The 21,790-nt window shown below is 41.7% G+C and overlaps 1 protein-coding gene and 1 long non-coding RNA gene across 6 annotated transcripts in view; one reads left to right on the top strand and one right to left on the bottom strand.

Annotated features, from left to right (window-relative positions):
* Positions 1-1,763: 1,763 nt before the first annotated feature.
* On the bottom strand, positions 1,764-5,670 carry LOC134733468 (uncharacterized). Its single transcript, XR_010116935.1, has 2 exons — positions 2,786-5,670; positions 1,764-1,948 (listed from the first exon to the last, which is right to left on the bottom strand). It is a non-coding gene; the product is annotated as an uncharacterized lncRNA (long non-coding RNA).
* Positions 5,536-21,790, top strand: part of PPP1CB (protein phosphatase 1 catalytic subunit beta) — a 52,466-nt gene continuing 36,211 nt past the window's right edge. The window contains exons 1-2 of one of the 5 annotated variants that reach the window (XM_063622763.1): positions 5,536-5,757; positions 6,009-6,147. In XM_063622763.1, the coding sequence (XP_063478833.1) occupies positions 6,096-6,147 (52 nt within the window). In that variant the 5' untranslated portion in view covers positions 5,536-5,757; positions 6,009-6,095. Of the gene's footprint in view, positions 5,896-6,008; positions 6,148-21,790 lie in introns of all 5 variants that reach the window. The other 4 variants (XM_055253989.2, XM_063622765.1, XM_063622766.1 and 1 more) reach the window with 4 other exon arrangements.

Here is a 21,790-nt window from a genome sequence, read left to right as displayed (position 1 = left end):
TGCCTCGGCTTCCCAAAGTGCTGGGATTACACACGAGTCACCAAGCCCAGCCATAATTTAACCGTTCTAGATCACAACTTCCTCAATCACAAACTGAGATTAAAAGTAATTGTATCTTTTTTTAAAAAAGTTCCCAGCACAATATATTCACTCCCTTTCTTCCTTCTGCCTTCACATTCCCTATCCTTTGGTTTGGGAACCAGCTCCTTCCTGGCAACCAAACCCCAAGATGTCATGAACTGTGCTCAGCCCACCATGCCCTGCCCCCACTCCCCCCCGCCCCCTAAGGATTCAAAGGTATCAGAGCATCCCTTGCCCTCCATGCTGCCAGCCCAGCCTTTGTTTCCCATATAGGGTCCAGGTCTGTCTGTAAATTGGAACTAGAATTGTCTTCACGCCTATTGCTCAGGGTAGTAAAAAACACTGAGAGATGTTTTCTGCCATGCCAAATAGGAATCCTCAATAGATTTTCCCCATAAACTCTGTTATAATTGGTGGCTAGAGTCCATATTGCCATGGACACTCTTCTATATTTACATTAAGGACTAAATTGATTTTGCAGACTGATCTGAGAGTTTAACCACCATTTGTACCACAGTCTCTGTGGGAAAATATATTCCATGTTCCAAACAATTGACCCTTTGGAGTTGGTCCAGTTCCTGAGCTGGGGACGGCATGTACAATATTATGTTACATTTTGAGTTTTATTTGTATGTCTTAGAATCAGAGACTTGTTTGAGCTGGAAGAAGCTTTGGAGATCATTTATTAATGGGTACATTTTGTAGGTAATGAATCCAAGGTTCAGAAAGATAGAATTGTCTAAGGTTATTCAGCTGCTTTGTTCTCCCACCTCCAAGCCAATGCTTTTCCCACTATCCAAGTCATTTTGTGGTCATTTTCCCACATAGTCATTAAACAACTTGAAAGTTGGGAAGTCATGCCTTCTTCAACACAGACTCAAACTCACTTAGTGTTTCATAAATACTTAATTGGTTCATTATTCTTTTTGCTTCAGAGGTCTATTCTCTGTAAGGTTTTCTTAAATAACAAGTACCATAGAGCATTTCAATTAAGAACTTATTATGATAGACTGGATTTGGTTTAAATCAAGATTTAAATAATAATTAATAAATATTCTATTTAACCAGTGTTTCCTATATAAAAGACCTATCGGTGTTGGATGTAACTCTGATGAATATATTTCACAGCTCACAAATAGTTTGGCTTTAGTTTTAACAGACATATGCTATTAATTTTAATGTGGTCTTATATATTATGAGAAGCTACTCATTTTATAACTACATAAAAAAAGTAATGCTTTCCTTGTCTTATCTACCAAAACCCAATTGAAACAGAGACATAAAAACCATTTAGGGCCAGGTGCAGTGGCTCACGCCTGCAATCCCAGCACTTTGGGAGGCCAAGGTGGGAGGATTGCTTGAGCCCAGGAGTTCGAGACCAGCCTGACACAGCGAGACCCTGTCTCTACTAAAAATAAAAAAAAAGCCGGGCATGGTGGCACGTGCCTATGGTCTCAGCTACTAGGGAGGCTGAGGCAGAAGGATTGCTTGAGCCTGAGACGTCAAAGCTGCAGTTCGCTGTGAATGAGCCACTGTATTCCAGCCTGAGTGAGGCTCTGTCTCAAAAAAAAAAGAAAAAGAAAAGAAATTAAGCCACTTAGCGGTAAACCTCCAACTGAAAAGGTGAATTATATGTGACTTGGATATATTACAGGAGAAACAGAGCAACAAGAAACAAAACATTTACAGTACACTGTTTTATTTGAAACAAATATTCACATATTGTATACTTTCCTTCACCAAACAGTTTTTCCTGGTATCCGTTTCAGTGAGCAGGATGGGGGCGGGGGGAAGCAATAAAAGAGAAACATTCTTACCTGTGTAGATGACTTGCTTTTATTGTAACAAAGGCAACTGGTCCTGTAATCTAATTACAAGAAAAAAAGGCCACAGATCAACTCTTCAACAATTAAATAGTCATTACTTATGGTAGCTGTTCATCTAGCTTTAATTGCCTTATAGTTAACAGTTCTAAATAGCCAGTTAACTCCTTCAATTACTATACATTTATTTTTCAGTCACTTTATCTTGAAAGATACAGATATACTATGGAGTTAGCTTAAGACAAACTGAGAGAGAGAGAAAAGAGAGTTGGTTGGGGCCACAGGGGAGGTTACTGACCAAGGGCAGGGAAGGAGGCATTTATTTATATTTGCCTTATAATTCTGGGGGGCTAAATTGGCTGAGGACATGCCTTATGGCTTAGCTATAATTTTGGCTATTCTCATATGTATAATGAAATGAAACCAAAACTAAATCTTAAGAACAAATCTTGGCCCTGCCTGGCTGTACCACCTAGGCCTGGCTCTGTATTGAGAGGGGTGGCCTCCTAATGATGCATATATGTCCTTCTCTGGTTTTTCAATCTTCTTGAATTGGGCTGACTATAAAAGCTTAATGCATGTGATATAAAGAATGGCTGCCCTCCAGATATAACTAGTAAAATTTAAACTTACTGCTACTTAAGACTTATTAAACACTTGATTGAGAAGAATCATATTTATGGAAGGACAGCCCAATGAATGTTGACTCATTCATTTAAAAGTCATCTTGGATTAAGCCAGAGCAGCAAAAAACTATATATCACCCCCTCCACATTTTGCTACCTAAACTTACTCACTTTCACATCAGATTGGCTACTGGCTAATACTGAGAGGCATACAAGAAAAACATCCCTATGAAAGTCTTTGCTGTGTTTACTAACCGGAGTCACCAGGCTGCTGTTTACTGTGTTCCAAAATGCCTTCTTTAAGGACAATACATAGAGACAGCTCTCTGGTCTCAATACAGAGATGGTTGGGTTCCTCTGAACACTGGTTTGCCTTTATCTGATAGGCACAGACATTACCTATTAGTAAAAAATTAAATAATAATTTTATTAAGACCCCTAAATCATGATGCCCAAACCCCTTGCAATCAGGAAATCTAGATAAAGAACAGGAGTTTCCCTTCATAGACATTTCTAGAATTACCCAAGGATATTAACATGCATGACCCAGATGCCTCCCTAAGCCTTATGGTGTGCTGGTAAATGTTTAACAACCATTATTCAGAAATAAGGCAGGAAAACTGCCATCTATGACTGGTAAGATTACAGGTGATTTTTATATTTTTTTTCTTCATTTTCCCAACTTCTTTCAGTAAACACATTTTACTCTGAAGGGGGTGAGGGTGGTGGCTAATGTTTGGGATTATGGTGAGCTGCCTTAGAAACTATCGGGTTATTAAGTAACACTTAATATATGTACCAGTTTCACTTCAAAATCTGAAGCATTCTGAACTCTTAATTATTTTGGAGGGACATCCCACAGAAAAGTTGGCTGAGCCCCTAGTGATAAAGCTCTTTCTTACAGTGGCCCATTCCTGCCCAAGACTCTAGGCACTGGAAAACCTGGTGGGGGTGGAGAAGGTAACATCAGCAGGCAAGTACTCAGAACCACTCTCCTATCTCCTACCTCTTCTTCTCACGACCTCCAAAACTCTGCTGAGACCGGCCTCCCTCTGCCTCACTTGTGGTGATTTTCTCTCGGATGCTCGCTTTCTCTCTGTGCAATCTTTCCTTTGGGTGTCCCTTGTCCTTTAAACATGTCTGCATATACTTGAACTCTAATTGTGGACAGGGTTTGAAGTTCTTTTTCATGGGATTCATGGGCCCCATGAAAATTAGAGGCTAAGTAGGCACCTATTTACGTGCTCCCAAGCATTCTGTTACACTTAAAGAGGCTCATGGAAGAGATTTGGGCAAGTGGCGTAACTCTACAAGCTGCTATATTCAAGTCCTAGTTCCAGCTTAGCCAAAACACCTACTCCACTTGCAACTGATCTTTTTCTTGGTTGCTAGCAAACTGACAGTCATATGTGTGGCCTACCTCCAGCAAACCAATAGGACCTTACACCATGCATTTTGCATACAAAACTGCTGGCTTAATCTTATCTTTCACACTCACGGTTTTCTTTTGTCCTATTTTTCTCTGTACTTATTTTTAATTTACCCTGCTGTACACATTTATGTAAACTACGTTAAATCCTTTCCTCTGGAATAAAGTAGGGTGTAAATAACTTTAACAAAACAACAAAGAGTAATGATGAGCCAGGTCTTCACTCCTGAAGGCCTCAAAACGAACTGGCAGTGATCTGTGAAAACTACAGAGAACTGCCAGTTCATCTCCACAGATTACTGCAGTCTGTGAAAACTACTCCAGCCAGGACCACCACTATAGCTTGCTGCCTGTTGTGTTCACAATCGGTGCACAAACTCAATCCTGAAATGGAGAGAAAAATAGGCGAAAAAAGGCATTAGGAAATCCTAGCTCTATGTCATCTGGACATTAGAAAGCACTTGGTTGGACAAAGCTTTTTCTCCCCCACAGCACATGCCTGTTTCAGCATCTCAGCCCACATTCACGGAGAGGGAGAATATAGCAATTGTTAAGAATGCAGACTCTAGCACTACATACCTGGGTTTGAATCCCAGCTCTGCTGCTTATTTGTGTGATTTGGGCTAGGTTTTTTAACCATCTGTGCCTCGGTGAATCCCATCTACAAAGTAGAGATAATAATTATACCTACCTCACAGGGCAGTTGTAAGGATTAAATGAGGTAACGCGGGTGTAACATTTAAAACAGTGGCAGAGTACATACAGGGATCTGAACAAATGTTAGCTACTATTAGTGATATGTGAGTGGGAGAAGCACACTGCCTTGGACTTGGGGCAATAACAAGTCTGAGTTTCTGGAAAAACACTTGTGGAATAAGTAAGGGCTGGCCACCTCCTAAAACAGGACAAAAGATCTGGCTTGCCTAGATCCTTAGCGTGACTGCTTCTCCTCCTGCCTTTCTAGAGGCAGTATTACGTGATGGAAATACTTGGTGGGTGCTGTGGGCAAAAAGATAAGTTAGTGTGTTTTTATCCCCTAGGAGCTGAGTCGAGAATAGGAGAAAAATGCATAATTACCAGGTAGGGTGATGAAGCAATACACTGGAGGCAGCAACAGAAACACACCGTGGAAAAAAGATACCCACGGCGTGGATGGAGATATGAGATGTGTGAAAGCGCTAGACACAGGGAGCCATCTGCACCCATATAAAATTGTATTATTGCTGACTCCTACAGGGCCCACTTCAACGCTTCTTTCAACCAGTATCCCTGCGGAACTAATTTTGTAGAACCGCTGAGGATAAAGACCTTTATTTGCAATGTCGAACTCCAGCAGAGTAACCCGCTTCTTGCTTTCCACACGCGCAAACCCGGGTTCCAAACGCTGCACTTCGCGTTTCCCGGCTAACGGAAGAAACACGAAGAACTGTTTGCAGATCTAGGGGATGAAGCCAAGAAACGGAAAGCGAGGCCGAAAGGGCGCAACCACCACGTCTGGAGGACGCCAGTCAAGTAGAGAAAGGGGAAGGTCAGCCCTGCCCCAGCGCGCTCTGCGTAACCGGGACTTCCTCCGCGCAGCAAAGCCGGGGAACCTTCCTGGCGCCTGCGCCACCGCGGCGAGACTCGGCGCCGTGGACGTGGAGAGAGGGCGACGCACCTGCGCGAAGACGGCAGCGCGAGAAGCCGCTCCAGTGCGGTTGCGCAGCGGCCCAGGCGTCGAGGGGAGCCTCGGCGGGGAGCGCGCCGCGCGCCTGCGCGGAGAGCTGCGTGACGCGGTGGCGCGCAAGGGACGTGCGGAGTGAGTGGCGCTGCGGGTGGGGCCGTCGGCGGCGCTGGTGAGCTTTGCGGAGCTAGGCGGTGCCGAGGAGGAGGTGGCGGCCTGGGTCTGACGCGGCCCTGTTCGAGGGGGCCTATCTTGTTTATTTATTTATTTTCCGTGGGTGCCTCCGAGTGTGCGCGCGCTCTCGCTACCCCGCGGGGAGGGGGTGGGGGGAGGGCCCGGGAAAAGGGGGAGTTGGAGCCGGGGTCGAAACGCCGCGTGACTTGTAGGTGAGAGAACGCCGAGCCGTCGCCGCAGCCTCCGCCGCCGAGAAGCCCTTGTTCCCGCTGCTGGGAGGGAGAGTCTGTGCCGACAAGATGGCGGACGGGGAGCTGAACGTGGACAGCCTCATCACCCGGCTGCTGGAGGGTGAGTGCGCGCCAGGCCGCGGGATGGAGGGAGGTCGGGCACCGCCGCCGACCCCTGCGTCCCCCTCTGCCGCCGGAACGCAAGGGGACCCTTTTCCCGCCCCGAGACGAGTCTCTGGGAGCGCGGCGCGGCGGACGAACCCCGAGGAGGGGGCGAGGGGGCTCTGGGAGCGGGGGAGCGGCCTCTGGGAGCGCGGTCAGGGGAGATCAGGGGAGAGAGGGCCGTTCCCGCGGACCCTCGGGGGCTAGGCCCGCCGGCCGAAGGCTGTGCGGAGCGGGTCTGCGGGAGACAGCCTTTCGGAAAGGCCGCCGGGCTCCGCGCGCCGTCGTGCTCGCCTCCGGTGACCCCTCCGAGGAGGGGCAGAGGATGCCTGCCACCAGGCTTTGTGTGTCCGTGGAATCACTGTTTCTTCTATATTCTCTTTGTGCATTGCCCTTGGCTGCCTCCGATTGTCGTTCCGGGAGTGAATTTTACGTGTATATATAAAAACCTGTCCTTAACAGGAATGCTTCGTCTGCTCTGCATTTTTACACAATGCTGTAGAATGGATTCTTCTTAAAGAAAGGATAAAATTAGCGGGAATTAATCTACCGTTTGTTACTTGGCCTAAAAAAATTGTAAGACAAAATATTTGATCAGGTTGAAGGTGCACGTAAGAAATTTGATGTATGTAGATGGGTTTGCTGAAGGGATTGGCTTTTGCGTTTGATTTGAGCAGAGCTTAATTTCCGCACAAACTTAGTGAAAATCTATTTTTAAAGCCTGTCTTGTATTCGAAAGATATTTGCAAGTCTACGCAGCGTTTGAACTTTCCGGGCCCTAGTGTTCTTATTGAATTGTTTCATGTTGGTGGAAAGGCAAGGGGGGGGAAAAACGAAGAGGTGGACTAGCCGGGAGTTAAATGTATTGATTCATTGCAGGATATTATTCAAAGTTAAATGCAGTCTTCTGCCAAAGAGTCCCTCTACCCTAAAGTTTTCGTCATCAGTAATTGTTTTGTGAGTGTGTAGAAAAGCCTTTAATCCTTTTTAAACAATTTAGAGGCCTCTTTGTTAGCCGCCGTCCAAGGATTGCATATGTACTGTTTGCTTTCAAATTACCTTAAGATAATTGCTACAGTGAAGCAATATGTACTTATATTTGGAAAATCATCAAAGAATATTGTAATGGGGGAGGGGTAATTCCTTTTTTTCAACGAATGTGTCGGTATCTCAAACCCAAGTTCTGTGAGTACCTGTTCTGTAACTAAATACTGTATATTTGCTCCAGATGTGAAAGCCATCCAGCAGTCTTAAGACTGAATAGGAAGCAAAAGTTTTACCAGGAACTCTTACTTACCTTTTCCTTTACTATCAAGTTATTCCTGGGAGGCCCCCTGGTGCCTGCAGTCAGTGTTCACTACTTAAGACTGTTTCAGATGTGAACATCTTGCTGGGTCTTTGAGAAATTTACTTTGAAAATAATTGTATTTTGTAACTGCTCTATGAGGGAAATAGTTAATTTAAAAATGTGTATGCCTTGTTTACATTTGGGAAAGTAGAGGCCTTTTTTTTTTTTTTTTTTTGAGACTCATTCTCACTCTGTCGCCCAGGCTGGAGTGCAATGCCACAGTCTCGGCTCACTGCAACCTCCGCCTCCCGGGTTCGAGCGATTCTTCCGCTTCAGCCTCCTGAGTAGCTGGGATTACAGGCACTCCGCCATCATGCCCGGCTACTTTTTTTGTATTTTTGTAGAGACGGAGGTTTCACCATCTTGGCCTGGCTGGTCTTGAACTCCTGACCTCGTGATCCACCTGCTTCAGCCTCCTAAAGTGCTGGGATTACAGGCGTGAGCCGTCGCTCCCGACATATTTTTATATATTTTAAACTTTGCTTGTAAATTTAAATATTTTAAAAATATGTTTGTATCTCAACTTATATTTTATTTTATTTTCCATATATTTTGTAGGCATAAAACAGATTTATGTTTTAAAATGTTTGTATCCTTTTAAATTAGACGCACCCTTATATGATTACAGGTACTTAAACTTCACGAGTGGGTTGTGCAAGGTTACTGGAAAAGACACTGGGGGAAAATAGTCTAAGTGATTCCATTTGTTTTTGTGAATTCAAATTAAATATTTGGTTTTGTACGATCTTTTTTCCTTTTTTGAGGGATAGGGGGGTAAGAATTGTAGTCCAGACACATTTCTCTCTTAATTTAGCAAGCGTTAACAAGTTGACCTCCTCCTTGCCAGGCACCAGCAATCCTAAGATAAGACACAGTCTCTTCGCTCAAGGAGCTCCCGGTCTAAACAAGTGACTTTCAGGCTTTTTCAGCCTCCTCTCTGTCCTGTGTTCAGCACACATTCTATCAGTAGGTTTCAGTACTTCTTCATCCTACAGAAGCATATTTAGTTTGACAGTGCCCCCAAGGGATTCTTAAATATTCTAGGTTTTTCACCTCCTTCCCAGATCTAGACCTGTTGAAAGACTTGTCCAGAGCAGACTTGAATTTTCTAGTAAATAATTATTTTTAATCTTCAAAGAAAATTTTGTCCATCTGGATTTTCAATGATATTAGACTCTAGTTAATGGTATTTTGTAAAGCTGCCTAGCAAGAATAACTGTGGTTAGTGTTTTTAGTGTCAAATGAAAGTGTAAGTAAAAATTGGGCAAGAATTTCTCTGCATTAGGGGAAAACATTCAGCAGGACCTGATCTCATTTTAAAATGCTGATTGTAGCCCCACAACATATTCCTGATTGTTTTTTCTTTTTTACTATTTTAAATCGCCGATCAGCTATACACACTTCTGGTGGCTACATTTTATGAGTTGCTTTTTGTTTTTCTTTTTTAGGTGGGCGTATTATTGATCAGTTTTGTTGTTGTTGTTGTTTTGAGACGGAGTTTTGCGCTTGTCACCCAGGCCGGAGTGCGGTGGGGTGATCTTGGCTCACTGCAACCTCTGCCCCCGCAGGTCCAAGCAATTCTTCTGCCTCAGCCTCCCAAGTAGCTGGGACCACAGTCGCGTGCCACTATGCCCTGGCTAGTTTTGTATTTTTAGTAGTTTCACCATGTTGGCCTGGCTGGTCTCGAACTTCCGTCCTCAAGTGATCCACCTGCCTCAGCCTCCCAAAGTACTGGGATTACAGCCATGTGCCACCGCGCCCGACCTTGATATGGTATTTTCAAAGAGTCCTTTAGGTCGTTTTAATACATACATGCCATTTAATGTAAAACAGATATTGATTTTATTATTTGGATGGTGCATATTTTTTCGGTATGTTTTCTTAGATTAACTTTTGCTTAGAACGAAAAACCAAAGACTTCTACTTTATCCCCTGTAGTGACCCTGTTGGCCACATTCTTGTGGCTTACCATAGTGTTTTGATCATTTAAATTGAAGCTAGTTTGTATGAGTATTCTGGAAAATCTGATAAAAGCTTCTTACTTAGATGAGTGGTTCTGAGAGGGGTGGGAAATGGGAGTATAGCAGAATCATCTGGGGAACTTCATTCAAACTGTTAAGTGCTAAGTTTATTTTGGAGGAAGTGAAGTGGAATGAGTAGAATCTAATGCATTTGGGAGGAGGTTAGTATGGAAAAATGCTGCTGGGTGAATAAGAGTGCCAGCTCTGTTCCCAACCACAGTCTTGATCCAGGTATTTAAAAACTGGGATGTGCCAGTTGATACAGTATGTCTGTTATGTATCATATATGTGATAATATGAAGTCCCCTGTAATTCCACAATCCAGAGATAACTGTTATTGAAATTTTGATATATTTTTGTTTAAAGTATACTTAATATACTTTGTAAAATTCACATGCTTTACATCATTAGAATATTCTTTACATAGCTTTATGAGTTAATTTTTCATGTAGTATTACATCATGAACATTTTCCCTTGTCATTGAAATGTCTTCAAAAATACCCAAAAGCAGTTTGCTGTGAGATAGAAAAGTTTTTCTTAAAGTATTTTTTAACATATTACCACGAAGCTGAACTTGATTATTACAATATGAGTTGTAGAATATTAGCACTGTGTAAAGTTCCATAGCAAAATGTGATTGTGTTACGTTTTTGGCCCACTTACAGTTTTATGAAAATCTTGGGATGTGTTTGTACCTGTTGTGTTTTTTAAATTCATTTTTCATTTAACTTTGACCTGTCAGATGTCTGAATTTGTGACACTGCCTGTGATCTTTTAGTGTGTATCCCTTTTCTTTCTTGTGAAACAGGTATAGTACTCTTAAAATTTAGTTAGGCTGACAGACTACACTTTAAACTTTTCCTTTTCAAGACAGGCTGGAATGCAGTGGCTTGATCATGGCTCACTGCAGCCTCGACCTCCTGGTCTCAATCAGTCCTTCTGCCTCAACCTTCCTAGTGGATGGGACCACAGGCACATGACACCTTGCCTGGCGAATTTTTTTTATTTTGGTAGAGACAGGGTCTCCCTATGTTGGTTGCCCAGTCTGGTCTTGAACCCCTGTGCTCAAGCAATCCTCCAGCCTTGGCTTCCCAAAGTGTTGGGATTACAGGTGCGAGGTGCTGCGCCCAGCCTGTGGTGTCCTTTTGAAGGTTGAAAAAATAAGTGAATGGATTTGAAAAGTGAAATCGATTAATGAAAGCATATTAAAGCTCTCCATTTTAAAATGACAGCTTTATCCAGATATAATTCACACACCATACAGTTTGCCTATTTAGACTATACGATTCTTCGTATACTATAGAGTTGTGCAGCCATCACCACAGTGAACTGTATAACATCTTCATACACATATACCCCCCAAAAAACCTTGTTCCTGGTAGCAGACACCCCATTTCTCCCCATTCCCTCCCCACCCCCAGTAATCTACTTTTTTTTGTCTCTTAGATTTGCCTATTCTGGACATTTCATACAAATGAAACCATACAATATGTTGTCTTTTGTGACTGGTTTCTTTTAATGTTTTTAACATTCATCTTTGTTGTAGTATGTATCAGTACTTTATTCCTTTTATGGCTGAATAATATTCTATTGTATGTATACACCACATTTTTAATTCATTCATCAGTTGATGGACATTTTGTTTTCTTTTGGCTATTGTGAATACTTGTAGTGCTGCTATCAACATTTGTGTACAAGTTTTTTTTGTGTGTAGGCATATACTTTCAATTCCCTTGGGTATATAGCTGGGAGTGAAATTTCTAGATCATATGGTAACCCTATGTTTAACTTTTTGATGAACTGCCAGGTTAAGGCCTCTTTACTGATTAAATTGTTTAATTCTGACCCAGCAATCTAAAGGTTAGGCAGTTGGAAAGAAGTGTCAGTTGTTCCTGACAACCTCCACTTCTGTAGGGAAAGTGTTTTGTGTGGATCCGCAGCTAGACTTGTTAGAAAAAAGAGCATGTTGGGGAGTGGGGAGGATCACCCGAGGAATATTTTATCTCCTTGATTCTTCTGGATGAGATACTAGAGGAGACATCAGGTCGTGGCATATTTTTTAACTGATTCAGAGATTAGTTGTTTGTTTTCTCTGAATTAATTCAGCAAGTAAGGGAAACTGACAGTTTGAAGAAGTAGCCCAGAGGTGTTTTTATTTTGCTATCTGAATGCAGACCCGGGGCTTTTCTGGTAAATATCTAAATCCAAGATGAAGATTCGTTGGGATTTATACATTATTTAAAATGAGTCTAGAGACAGAGCCATATTAAGATTCAGGATTAGTGGAGAAGATAGTTGCATCTAGTAAGTCATTTTCTTCCATATTCTCCACGTTTATTACTTTTAAAGGAGTATACATTCCAATGCCATGCATTTTTAATTTTTTTTAATTAATTAATTAATTTTTTTTTTGGACGCAGGGTCTAGCTCTGTCAACCGGTTGGAGTGCAGTGGCATGAACATGGCTCACCTGCAGCCTCAACCTTCGGGGCTCAAGTGATCCTTCTACTTCAGCCTCAAGTAGCTGGGACCACAGGCATGCACCACTAATTAAAAAAAATTGGTAGACACAGAATCTTACTTTGGTGCCCAGGCTAGTCTCAAAGTTCTGGGATTACAGGCACCCAGCCCTATTTTCAAATATTTCTAACAGAGGTAAAATAATACAGGTATGAAGGAATGTTAAGATATTTAGAAATACTGACTAAAATTCTGTTACGTATTTCTGAAAGGTTATTCTGGAATCTTGGTGGCATATAGGGAGGCAAGGGGAAGAAATAGTTTGTAAATGTCAGTAGGTTTAGCAGTGGTGTGGTAGGTGGGAATTCCCAGTCGAGTCTTCTAGGATTTGTGATTGGATAGAACGTTATACCCTTAGGCAGCAACCACTGCTTCTAGCAGCTTTAAATAGCCATTTCAAGGCTTATTCAAGTACAAATAACCAGTAGCCAGTTTTTTCCTGGTTTGATAGAGGAAGTCAGTCCTTGGTCTAGATGGGTACTTGTCATACAGTAGGAAAAAGGGCAGGGGCGGTTGTCCTTTATTCTGCCTTTGCACTATTCACATGTAGAGCACAGTGATTTATGAGAGTATGTATAACCTTCGTGAACATCACTGGCCTCAGAACCCTCCCGTGCCAAATTTACCTGAATCTGTGCAAAGACAAGTGGAGATATTGATGATATGTGCATATCCCAGAGGGAATAGCGTTTGATTTTTGATGCATGCCCACACTTGCATAATGGGGAGGTTTTAACATAGCATGTTTCACCATAAAGGAATTTTACTCTAAGAATGTTAATCAGAATATCCCTAAGTAACAGAAGTTCCCATCTGGTCAGTTACAAGGTGACCAAAACACTTTCTTGGTTTGAGTATAGTCATATGCTCCATCAAATGATGTTTTGGTCAACAGTGGACTTCATGTAAGATAGTTAATGGTCCTGTAAGATTAGAATGGAACTGAAAAATTCCTGTCACTTAGTGACATCATAGGCATAATGTCATAGTGCAACGCATTACTCATGTTTGTGGTAGTGCCGGTGTAAACCTATTGCACTGCCAGTTGTGTAAAAGTATAACACAGGCCATGCGTGGTGGCTCATGCCTGTAATCCCAGCACTTCGGGAGGCCAAGGCAGATGGACCACTTGAGGTCAGGAGTTCGAGACCAGCCTGGCCAACATGGTGAAACCCCCATCTCTACTAAAAATACAAAAATTAGTTGGGCTTGGTGGCATGCATATGCCTGTAATCCCAGTTACTCAGGAGGCTGAGGCAGGAGAATTGCTTGAACCTGGGAGGTGGAGGTTGCAGTGAGCAAAGATTGCACCACTGCTCTCCAGCCTGGGCGAAAGAATGAGACTGCATCTCCCAAAAAAAAAAAAAAAAAGTATAACACAATTATATAGAGTACATAATACTTAATAATGGTAATAAACAGCTATGTTATATATTTACTTTTTTTTTTGAGACAGAGTTTCGCTCTTGTTGCCCAGGCTGGAGTGCAGTGACGCGATCTCAGCTCACCACAACCTCCGCCTCTCAGGTTCAAGCGATTCTCCTGCCTCAGCCTCCTGAGTAGCTGGGATTATAGGCGTGCACCACCACACCTGGCTAACTTTTTGTATTTTTAGTAGAGACAGGGTTTCACTGTGTTAGCCGGGATGGTATTGATCTCCCGACCTCAGGTGATCCGCCTGCCTTGGCCTCCCAAAGTGTTGGGATTACAAGCTTGAGTCATGACGCAGGGCCCTGGAATATATCATTTTAAAAAACTAGTTAACTTAAAACCGACTCAGGCATGTCCTTCAGGTGGCATTCCCAGAAAAAAAGCTTCGTTATCCTGGGAGGTGATGGCTCCATGCATGTTACTGCCCCTGAAGACCTTCCAGTGAAGATGTGGAGGTGGAATATGGTGTTATTGATGATCGTGACTCTATAGGCCTAGGCTAATGTGTGTGTATATGTCTTAGTTTTTAACAAAAGTTTAAAAAGTAAAAAATATTTTTAAAAATAGGAAAAGGCTTATAGGATAAAGATATAAAGAAAATATTGTACAGCTGTATGATATGCTTTTGTTTTAAGCTAATCGTTACTAGAAAATTCAAAATGTTTAAAGTTTTTTTTAAGTTTCTAAAGTAAAAAATGTTAAGTAAGCAAAGGTTAATTTATTCTTGAAGAAAGAAAAGTATTTTTATCTTTATTACTGTATATACATTGTGCCTTTTCTGTGTTTAGATATGTTTAGATACACAAGCACTCATTGTGTTACAGTAGCCTACAGTATTCAGTACAGTAACATATTGTGCATCATGCTTTGTAGCCTAAGAGCAATAGACTATACCATCTAGGTTTGTGTAAGTCCACTCTATGATGTTTGCACAACAACAAAATCACCTCACTGTGCATCTGTCAGGAAGTTTCCCTTTGGTAAATGATGCATAACTGTACTTGTCTGACACCATTTTAATCTTCCCCCTAGTCCTACCTCTCATTCTCAAGATTTGGAGAAATCAAAATCTAAGTTTTCATAATAAAAGGTTAGGTATGTCGGATGTTACATAGCTTTCACTAATGTCATATCTAGCAGTTGTAATCACATGTTTTAAAACTTTAAATAGTAAATTAAGAAGGAATCTTTATAGGTACTTTTATGTTTCCTCAGTGTGGTTTGAATTGAGCCTTTTATTTGAATTACTATGAAATACTTGAGCCAAACTAGCGAGACAAAAAGACCAGACTTTTTGTTTTTTCCGAGACGGAGTCTCACACTGTTATCCAGGCTGGAGTGCAGTGGTGCAGTCTCAGCTCACTGCAGCCTCAGCCTCCTGAGTAGCTGGGATTACAGGTGCCCGCCACCATGCCCAGCTAATTTTCTGTATTTTTAGTAGAGATGGGATTTCACTATGTTGGCCAGGCTGGTCTCGAACTCCTGACCTCGTGATTCGCCCACCTTGGCCTCCCAAAGTGCTGAGATTACTGGTGTGAGCCACTGCGCCCGGCCAAGACCAGACTTCTGAGGGGGAGAAACTTGCAAACCTGTCAGTGAGGAGGAGTGAGGTCTGATTTTAGATGACAGAAAGGAATAGCTTTTGTGAATTTCGGACCCCCAGCTACTAGAATTATGTGAATCTTGAATGATAATCAGATGTTTAGTTTACTCAGTTAAGTGTTTACTCAAATATTAGTAAGTATTGATACATTGGGATGCCATCTTATATAATGATTAAGGACACAGATTCTGGGTGTATTTCAGCCCTGCCCCAGTTTCTTCTGCATCTATGATAGTAAGTGCCTTCAAACAATTCTTGACACATTAAAGGTCAGAAAATGTTAGCCGTCATTATTGCTTAGTACAAACCTGAGCTAGGAAATACTAACAGAGAGCTGTTTGTGCCACTGAGTCCTGGAACTTCCCCATACTAATTTTGAGAAGGCTTTCTTGTAAGTATGTGACAGATACTGTTTCCTTCACTTTCTGTTTATTGCATATAACCACCATTCTTGTATGTAAGTATGTATAACAGTTTCTTTACTATTCCCATTATTCAGCGTTTATAATCTGGTTTGACATATCAGTGTTGGTGCTGAGAGGGAAAGGTATTTCTAGGTAGGATACAATGGTGAAAAGTGATTTAGCGCTATTGTATGCTTGCTTTTGGCCAGGAACTATAGGGCAGTGTATCTTGAACTTTGAGTCTTGAGACCCTCTTACACTCAAATTCTCCATATTTGTAAAGAATTGAAAACGAGCTTTCATTTATGTGAGGTATTTAACAATATTGCATTAGAAGTTAAAACTGAGAATTTAAAAATTTCTGTTCTCGGCCGGGCATGGTAGCGCACATGTGTAATCCCAGCACTTTGGGAGGCTGAGGCAGGTGGAATTGCTTGAAGCCAGGAGTTCAAGACCAGCCTGGGCAACATGGTGAAACCCCATCTCTTCTAAACATATAAAAGAGTTAGCTGGGCGTGGTGTCACATGCCTGTATTCCCAGCTACTTGGGAGGCTGAGGCACAAGAATTGCTTGAATCCGGAAGGCAGAGGTTGCAGTGAGCTGAGATTGCGCCCCTGCACTCCAGCCTGGGCGACAGAGTGAGACTGTCTATAAATAAATAAATAAATAAATAAATAAATAAATAAATATCTGTTCTTTAAGTAGCAACGTATTACATTTTAGCATAAATGTTTTTTATGAAGATAACTTTTCTAAAGCAAAAATGTGAGAAGAGTGCCATCATTTTATGCAAGTCTGTCTTTTTAACAGAAGACAGCTGAATTCGCATCTCTGTTTTGTTTCAGTCTTTTGATACCTTGTTTTAGTTGAATATGAAGAAAGTCTGTAGTCCTACAGATACGTAGTTAGAAAAAGGAGGAGTAGTTTAATGGCTGTTCTTGGTAATTGTGGGTATTCTCTGATGTTTATACCAAAATCATCAAGTGGTGGTTTTTTAAAGGTGAATTTTAAAAGAGATGTGAAATCTGAAATTATATCTGAATTTTTATGTTCTCTTACATTAAAATCCATTGGTCTTTCTTGTACTTTAAATGGATCTTACACATGACTTTATAATACGCGTTGTTCATTTGGATAATACTGATTCAGCTGAGTTATGCAGATGTCCAGATGTTGAAACAGCTTATTATGTAATACAGTATCCAGAAATGACATTTATTAATGTTACAAGATCTCATCAGAAGAGTCCTTAAGTATGGAGAAGCTGTCAGATTCATGGTGCTGATTACAAGGTTTCTAGAATTTTAGTTTGTAACTTGAAAGCTTGAATTTTTATCATTGGCAACAAGTACTGTCAGTTGTTTTCCTTGAAATGACAGGGTCACTTTGTTAATGTTCACGTGTATCTGTTGAATATCTAAGTATGAATAACCATAGTTTGTCAGTTATACTTTCCAGTAAAAGTGTTTAGTGAAAAAAAGTGTCTAGGTCGGCTTGGAACTAAAACAGTCACAGGAGTGCTTTCCTTTGCTACAACCATTGTACTTTGGGATGGAGCAGGAGTGCTTTGTGGGCATTTCCATTTTATCATGTAGATTATTAAAGAGATGTATTCAAAGATTGAAGTTTAATAAAATTGATCATTTTTACTGGTTTACCAAAGGGCATACATGAAGCTGCCTTTTTTGTGTTTCACTGCATGTGTGTTGCAATGAACAACACAGTGACTGACTACCAGTGGGGTTTGGTGCCACTCACTTTGTATGTATTGAGACACAGTTTTACCCATCCTTGCTTTTGTACTATCAAAGCAGATGTCAGTGCAGTGAAAAAAAAAAAAGTCCTTTATTCCTGAAATGTCTAGCCCTCACCTATATCTGTCACTTTTCTTCTTCACTCTTTTCTCATTATACTTGCTATTTGTTTACCAATGTACCTGAAATGACTTTTTACTTAATGCTTTGTGAATTCATGAAAGCCATGGACCTTCTCAGAAAAATATTTTTATATATACACAATATTATAGACAATTTGTGGTATTATACAGAGCCACTAAAGGCCATTTTGGTCTCTGAATCCACGTTAGTTATTCTTTTGTTTTGAGATGGAGTCTCACTCTGTCACCCAGGCTGGAGTGCAGTGGCACCGTCTCAGCTCACTGCAACGCCTACCTCCCGGGTTCAAGCGATTCTCCTGCCTCAGCCTCCCGAGTAGCTGGGATTACAGGTGCCGGCCACCACACCTGGCTTATTTTCGTATTTTTAGTAGAGACGGGGTTTCAGCATGTTGGTCAGGCTGGTCTTGAACTGACCTCGTTATCCGCCCACCTCAGCCTCCCAGAATGCTGGGATTGCAGGCATGAGCCACTGCGCCTGGCCCACATAAATTATTGTTAACAGGCAGGCCTAAGATGAGAGGGAAGTACGGCAGCTGCCTAATTTTTTTTTCACTTAAAACTGTGTGTGTGTTGTGTGCATAGAGAAAGATGGGGAGGAAAGGAAGACAGAGTGGGAGAGGGAGAAGGAGAAGAAAAGCAAGAGAGAAAGAATGAAAAAGCAAAGGGGGCTGGGCGTGATGGCTCAACCTGTAATCCCAGCACTTTGGGAGGCCGAAGCAGGCATATCACGAGGTCAGGAGATCGAGACCATCCTGGCTAACACGCTGAAATCCTGTCTCTACTTAAAATACAAAAAATTAGCTGGGCATAGTAGCACCCACCTATAGTCCCAGCTACTCGGGAGGCTGAGGCAGGAGAATGGCGTGAACGCGGGAGGCAGAGCTTGCAGTGAGCTGAGATTGTGCTGCTGCACTCGAGCCTGGGCAACAGAGTGAGACTCCGTCTCAAAAAAAAAACAAGACTCCACATTTTAGCCAATTGTAGAATTTTTATTTTTCTGCCTTTTTGTTGCCTAAAAGCAGGCTTTTGTGCTAAATACGGAGAAAATGCTAGGAAAAAATTAGGATGTCTAGATTTAACTGCCATTAATTAGCATGTAATCTTGGGGGTGGGGGTTGAGTAAGAGAATACCAGTGGTCAGTGAAGATTACTAAGATTTTATGAGGCCAAGGCGGGTGGATCACTTGAGGTCAGGACTTCGAGCCTGGGCACATAGCGGAACCCCGTCTCTACTAAAAATACAAAAAAGTAACTGGGCATGGTGGCACACACCTGTAATCCCACCTACCCAGTAGGTTGAGGTAGGAGATTCACCTGAAGCCAGGAGGTGGAGGTTTCAGTGAGCCAAGATCATGCCATTATACTCCAGCCTGGGCAACAGAGAAACCCTGTCTCAAAAAAAAAAAAAAAAAAAAAAAAAAAAAATTTGTGAGACACCATGCATAGGTGTTGGAATTAGTGCTTTTTTCTTGCCATCCTTTTCTGTTTTAGAGAGGTAATGATAAGTAAGAACTTGCTGGGGAAAGTAGCAGAAGGTTAGTGAAAAATAAAATTTAGTATACACACAACACACAGACACATATTTCACATACCCTTGGATATGTGCGTTGGAAAGACAAACCTACGATAGAAAAATTTTTACACTGATATAAAATGTGAAATATAATGGTTGAGTAAAGGACAGAATTCTTTTGGGAGAGGATAAACATTTTGCTTAATTGAGATTCAAAGTTAATGTTCTCTGTCATCAAAATTGATTGGAAGTGGTCATCTCGTGTGCTGATCTGTAGTGAGATTCTATGTATTTCATCTTAGAAGATGTCTTTTTACACAGGGACATACTGCATATTCATCACTTGGAAAGCATTTATAGAATTCTCCCGATACTTGCCTTTTAGCATGTCATTACATTGCAGATTAATCACTTCCAATAGAGGGTTAGGTGGAAGCTCCTCAGCTGCACAGTTAAATGGATTTTGATATATGGAAATTTTTTTTGCACTTGAGTCAAGGTTTGAAGAATGCTAGTTTGAGTTTGAAAAAATATATCTGCTGCAAAATTGTGTGGGAATGAAGATCTCACTTGTTTTAACTTGACAGCATGGGTTATGTATAAAGCAGTTTGCTGACCGGTTACGGTGGCTCACGCCTTTAATCCCAGCACTTTGGGAGGCGGAGGCAGGAAGATCACTAGAGTTCAGCAGTTTGAGACCTGCCTGGGCAACATAGTGAGACCTTGTCTTTACAGAAAATTAAATTAGCCAGGTGTGGTGGCATGTGCCTATAGTCCCAGCTACTTGGGAGGCTGAGGCAGGAGAATGTCTTGAGCCAGTAGGCTGCAGTGAGCCTGATTACACCACTGCACTCTGGCCTGGGCAATAAAGCAAGACTCCATCTCAAAAAGTAAAAAATTAAAAAATAAAGCAACTTGCTTTAATTCAGACAGTATTAGTTGTCAGGATGACTTACCACAATAGAAGTTTCTCGTATATATTTTTCTGCCTTAAAATTTTAGGCTGAATTTATTAGAAAACATTTAGGGGAGCTTTCATTCTATTTTGTAGAATGGAGGCTACCTCGAATTAAAAGGGGAAAAAATTAGCAGATCTGCCGCAAAATTTAATTTCTAAAACTCTTCTGTGTTTGGTAATAGTGATTAAGGGCGGTTCTTCTTGTTTAGAAAAAATTCAGTATCAGCCCTGAATGCAAATAAATTACAATAAAGCGGCCGGGCATGGTGGCTCACGCTTGTAATCCCAGCACTTTGGGAGGCCGAAGCGGGCGGATCATGAGGTCAGGATATTGAGACCACAGTGAAACACTGTCTCTACTAAAAATACAAAAATTAGCTGGGCGTGGTGGCGGGCGCCTGTTGTCCCAGCTGCTCTGAGAGGCTGAGGCAGGAGAATGGCGTGAACCCGGGAGGCGGAGCTTGCAGTGAGCCGAGATTGCGCCACTGCACTCCAGCCTGGGTGACAAAGCGAGACTCTGTCTCAAAAAAAAAAAAAAAATTACAATAAAGCTGTCACTGGTAAGCCATCAAAATCCTGTGTGGTTGGCCAAATGAGGATATTCAGCTTTTATTACTAACAAATACTCATGAAACTGACAGTGGTTAAGTTCATTAGAGCAAATGAAGTTGACCATTGATGCCTCTGGTTCAGTAATACCTGATTAATATATTTTTCCACAAAAAAAACTGTACCAGACTTCAAACATCCTACATTTTCTCAGATTTTGTAAAATAGTCCAACTAAGTATTTTTCTACTTTCCCATCATCAGTTGTGACATATCTTAGCAGATTCCACTTCAGGTTGTACTAAAATAGTTTTTCTCAGCTGCTTTGAGAATATTCTTGCCTCTAGTTGTTCCACATAGATTATTTATAGAGGGTAACTTTTCAGTCACTTCGAATCAGGATTGGCTTCCCAAATAACAAGTATTGGTAACACCTGTCATCAAGAGCCAAGGAACATTTAACTTGTTTTTTAATTGTTTACTAATTTTGCTCCCAGTGTCCTCAACTCTTCAAGCACCGTTTTTACAGAAAGGCTAATGGTCTTTAAAAGTTTTATTGTCTCGGCTGGGGAGGTGACTCACGCCTGTAATCCCAGCACTTTGGGAGGCCGAGGCGGGCGGATCACGAGGTCAGGAGATTGAGACCGTCCTGGCTAACATGGTGAAACCCCGTCTCTACTAAAAATACAAAAAATTAGCCGGGCGTGGTGGCGGGCGCCTGTAGTCCCAGCTACTCGGGAGGCTGAGGCAGGAGAATGGCGTGAACCCTGGAGGCGGAGCTTGCAGTGAGCCGAGATCGCGCCACTGCAGTCCGGCCTGGGCAACAGAGCGAGACTCCATCTCAAAAAAAAAAAAAAGCGTATTGTCTCAAGATATACATAGTTCTTCAGCTTTTCCAGTCAGATACAATTTAATTAACCCACCATTGATAAATGATTTAACTTGGCCAACAAATGGGCCACTTGGAAACTTGAGTTGCAGACTGATTTTAATTTTTGTGAAGAAATTCTGCTGTGATGAGATTTCATTTTGTTTTTTAAAAAGTTCCCTCACCATTGCTTTACTGTGAATTGGGAATGCTGTGGTGAGTGCTCCATCTGGTAACATCAGTATATGTTGTGTTTTTTTTTTTTTTAGCGCAGCTACATGACTACAATGCCTTAGCACCCAATTAAATAACATAATCCACACTTTATTGTCTTAAAAACACAACATTCAAAGTTCACTTTTCTTGCTTTGACATCATGAGTATGCATTGGTAGTAAAAGTAAATATAATGTTGCAGTACAGCAATAATCGTGACACCCATGACGCTGCCAGGTTGTAACTGCATCTGTGTAATTTGTGATGCACCGAA

Source organism: Symphalangus syndactylus, chromosome 18 (assembly GCF_028878055.3).
Source record: "Symphalangus syndactylus isolate Jambi chromosome 18, NHGRI_mSymSyn1-v2.1_pri, whole genome shotgun sequence".
In the NCBI taxonomy this organism is placed as follows: Eukaryota; Metazoa; Chordata; class Mammalia; order Primates; family Hylobatidae; genus Symphalangus; species Symphalangus syndactylus.
This window is presented reverse-complemented; position numbering and strand designations above follow the sequence as displayed.